Source organism: Pundamilia nyererei, unplaced genomic scaffold (genome assembly GCF_000239375.1).
Source record: "Pundamilia nyererei isolate P.nyererei 1_Seehausen unplaced genomic scaffold, PunNye1.0 scaffold01411, whole genome shotgun sequence".
NCBI lineage: Eukaryota > Metazoa > Chordata > Actinopteri > Cichliformes > Cichlidae > Pundamilia > Pundamilia nyererei.
This window is the reverse complement of record NW_005188812.1, coordinates 1-4,104: the sequence shown is the minus strand read 5'-3', so window position 1 is coordinate 4,104 and position 4,104 is coordinate 1. Positions and strand designations below refer to the sequence as shown.

At 47.3% G+C, this 4,104-nt stretch overlaps 1 protein-coding gene across 1 annotated transcript; it reads left to right on the top strand.

The window, feature by feature from the left end:
• Positions 1 to 358: 358 nt before the first annotated feature.
• Positions 359 to 1,027, top strand: LOC102201234 (membrane-associated guanylate kinase, WW and PDZ domain-containing protein 2-like; the record flags this gene model as incomplete). Its single annotated transcript, XM_005755408.1, has 1 exon — positions 359 to 1,027. A coding segment is annotated over exon 1 (298 nt), but the record flags the coding sequence as incomplete, so codon positions are not given.
• Positions 1,028 to 4,104: the final 3,077 nt, after the last annotated feature.

Genomic DNA, 4,104 nt, shown 5'->3' with positions numbered 1-4,104 from the left:
ATATAAATAAAGCCTTTTATTAATTCTCTCCAATTTTTAGATACAAAATTTTGTATTTAGTGTTAACAAACAACCATTAATCTCGAAATCACCACATCCCGGTGAACCTGCTGTCCCTGGTGTTGTCCCGCGTGGTAATGCAGCCTTTGGGTAGTCTTTACAAGCTTGTTGCATGTTTTTTTAGAAAGGGAATATTCTGGCAAAGTCCACAGATATATGAATTTTGCAGCGCGAAACCTGCTGTTTCTCACACTCCCCAAACGCACTTGCGTGTAAATTGCGCGTGAGCAAGTTTATACAGGCTATCACGCAGCGTACCATATTTCGTCCTACATGTGTGCGATTATAGTGAGCCCGAGGAAGCTCCCCTGGCAGTGTAGTAAGAGTGAAGCGCCTCCTGTGCTATTTCCCCTCCTCTCCATCCCTTTACGCCGAACCAGAACCATTCATCTCTCCCCTCCTTCAGGCTTCACATCCGGGTCATCCGCCAGGATCTGTCTCTTACGTCTGTGTGTCTGACAGAGTGATAATTATTTCAGTCCGCTGCCGTGCTGTACTGCAGCTCTCTGCCCGACTGCGCGGCTCGCAGAGCGGACACTGCGCCAGCGTGCACCGGTGATGATGGAGCCACGAGCGCCGTGAAGCTGCAGCCGCTCGCACAAAAGGCAGAGATGAGACGGTAGGAGGCTTTTGCAGGGGCTAGCCCGCGGTGATTAACTCGCCCTAACGATGTCGAAGAGCCTCAAGAAGAAAAACCACTGGACCAACAAAGTCCACGAAGCGGTGATAACCCGGGGGAAAGAAGGCGAGCTGGGGTTCGAGCTGAAGGGGGGCGCGGAGAACGGCCAGTTCCCCTACTTCGGCGAGGTGAAGCAGGGGAAGGGGCTGATCCAGAGCGGCAAACTGGCCCAGGATGAACTGCTGCTGGAGGTCAACGACATGCCAGTAGCCGGGCTCACTACCCGGGACGTGCTGGCCGTGATCAAACACTGCAAAGACCCGGTCCGCTTCAAATGTGTCAAGCAAGGTGAGATATGCGCTGGACGGGAGAGGGGCCAGGAGCGCGGATCCGCGGAGAGGCGTGCGTGTGTGGCGTGTTTGTGTAAATGAGTGTTGCTGGTTTGATTAAGATGTCATTCGTGCAGTCATCTGTCAGTCTGCATTAAAGCGAGAAGCCGGTGTAAACACGGACCTTTGCTAGGCTGCAGGCCTGTTTTGTTGCTGAAATACAATTACGAGCCGTAATGAAGGGCTCAGTCCACCAGGATCAGCAACTATAATGATTACATCGCAGCCAGGAGCAGCCGCGGTCTGTTTATCGCTGGTTCGATGCCTCCAGGCTGGAGGGGGTGTGTCCGTTTAGGCTTGATGCCACAGCCTGCGGTTTTCTCCTTTTTTTGGTCGAGGACGCGAGGCCTTCGCTGTGGATCAAATGTTTTTTTTCTTCTTCTTCTTCTCTCTCTTCTCTTTGCTGGCTGCTGTACAGTCTGAGCAGACAGACATGCTTCACACAAACAACTGCTGCATGCCAGCCCAGATCAGTGCTGTTATTCCACGATACCTGCACTCCCATGAAGCTTTCATATTGATCATCCCCCTTTAAAATTTCACTGGCATGTGCACATGTGGTGCTCATGAAATACTTAATAATTGTGCAGGTCATGCTTAGGGTAGCTTTGAGGGTGTTTTGATTAAAAAAACAAAATCAAAACCAAACTGTAGCCTCTGAAGATGGAGGGTTGTTGTGATGTTCCAGTGGATTTCTGGCAGCAGACTTGACTGAGTGACCTGCTTCTGTCAGCCAGTGTAAGAGCAGTCAGGGTGTCTGCGCAGAGAGAACATTGGATAGAAGTTAAAAGTGGAGGAGATGCTTATCATCGCACCCTCTGAGGTTCAGTTAAGCCCCAGTAAGTGGCTAAAAAGGGCTGCGTTCCCAGCTGCGAAATAAGCCTCAGTGTAGCTTGAAATCACGCAGTTTTTTAATTTTATTTTTGGACATTGCCGAGCATGTTTACAGAGGATTCGCCTGCTCTGTCTCAGTCCCTGTGTTTCCATGGGTTGCATCAATGTGATTGATTACTGAGTTAGAGCTGCTGACAGAGTGGGAGTGTGGTGTTGTGATGTGTGAGGGGTTAAAATGCTAATGTGCCTCTAACAGACAGGTCTATTCTCTTCCTCCCTCACTTATGCATTTAAACATGAGTCTATGCGTGTATTGAACTTCCCACCTCGCTGCTCTCCAGATGAACGTCGTCTTTGCCGCGAACGTCCTTGAGCCCTCTGCTGTTTGTGCACAGCTTCTTGTCCCCTTCACTACATATATTTTTTTCGCTCCCTCTCCCTCTTTCTCTCCCTGTCATATTAGTATTTGACTTCCATCCAGTGGAGAGTGGAGTATATTTATGGCAGACAGTTGCTGACACACTCACGGCCCGCTGAGGAATCATCTAGAAGGAGTCCAGCCGCTCGACTCAGAGGCCACACACAGCCAAAAAAAAAAAGAAATCAGAGATATGGATGTCCCGTCTGAGTGCACAATCACGTCTGCCCGACCGTGCAGACATGCACGCACTTAAACGTTTTAACAGGCTATTTCCAGTCAGGTACACTGTAGAAAGCCCTGCTCTAGTCCCAGAGGGATCACTGCACTGGCAGAGAGGCCTGATGGACCTCCACGTTGAGGTGACTCTGCCGTCACCTCCTTCATGTGCCTACATCACAGTCTTTTAGGAACTACGGCATTCAGACATGTTTTCATTGTGCTCTCATTTAAATCGATGGGATGAGGGAAGCCAGTCATGCAGATTTTACTGGAACAAACATGCATATTTGTTTCCCCAAAAAATATCTGTGTTGGCAAATTTTTTTTGTGTGCATTGCACCACGCAGGTGTGAGTTGTCATTTAGGACGTATCACTTTCTAAAAGTGTCCATAAACATCATGTGCCAATCAGTCAAACTGCTTTCTTTTATACAGAAATTATTTAAGCGTGATAGCTGGATTGCCAACAAAGAAACAATTTCAAGTGCACATCTCAGGGGAGTTGTTATTTATTCCCCATCTATGTTTGTGTGTGTGTTTAGCTGCTTCAAAATTCTCACCCCTCTGTCTTGTAAATGAATGTGCTGTAAATAAATCTCACCATCAAAGCAACAAACTGCACCACAAAATACCAACAAAGCATAACAATTTCTACATTTTTTAAGCAATACTCTGGAACTTCCTGGCTGAACGGATAGCCGAGTGGTTAGGTCAGTCACTGCGTGGGTTCAAATGCTTTGTGTCATCTTCCGCTCTCTCCTAATTCCACCCTCCACCCCCCTAAAAAACCAAAAGCTTAAAACAAAGGGCCTTTTCACTGATGACACTGTGTCGTGTCATAGCTGGAGAGTCACGGATGTTATAAGAAAACGAGTGAGTCCACGCTGGTTCACTGTTGGCGTGACACGAAACGAGGCCTGTTATGACAATTAGTGTGTTGTTGTTGAGCTTAAACTGCTCGTTTGTACATTAGATGTTGTTTGTGCCCGTTTGCACCTAATGATTTTGATGTAGAGCTCTCCTCCATGTTCATCACCTCATCCGGAGCGAGCGTGAGTGAGGTGCAAACGGCTGCTCGACTCAGTGAGGCAGATTTATAGAAGTGCCATGAAGATCACAACCGCAGAGGTGTTAGAACAGTATGGAGTGGAGAGAAGTGTGAATAAGTGTGTGTATGTGTGTGTGACAAAGTGAGAAAGACAAAGGTGGAGTTTTAAGAGAAGAGTGTGGTGGAGATGTGAGAAAAGACACTTGGCAAAATGGACTCTGTTCCCTCTTGTTGTTATTATTCATTCATTCATTTATTTATTTATTTATTTATTTTACAGACGATGTCTGGCAGGTCCTTCATTCTTAGGCTACGTCTACACTAATGCGTTTTCTCTCCGTTTTGGCCTCCCGTCCACACTCAGACGGCATTTTCCTCAAGGTAAAACGCAGTGTTTTGAAAACGTTCTTGAAAACACATTCATTTCAAAACGGAGCTGTCCCGTCACAGTGTGGACACTCGAAAACGCAGACTTAGTCATGTGATGCAGTACATCCATCCATCCATCCATCCA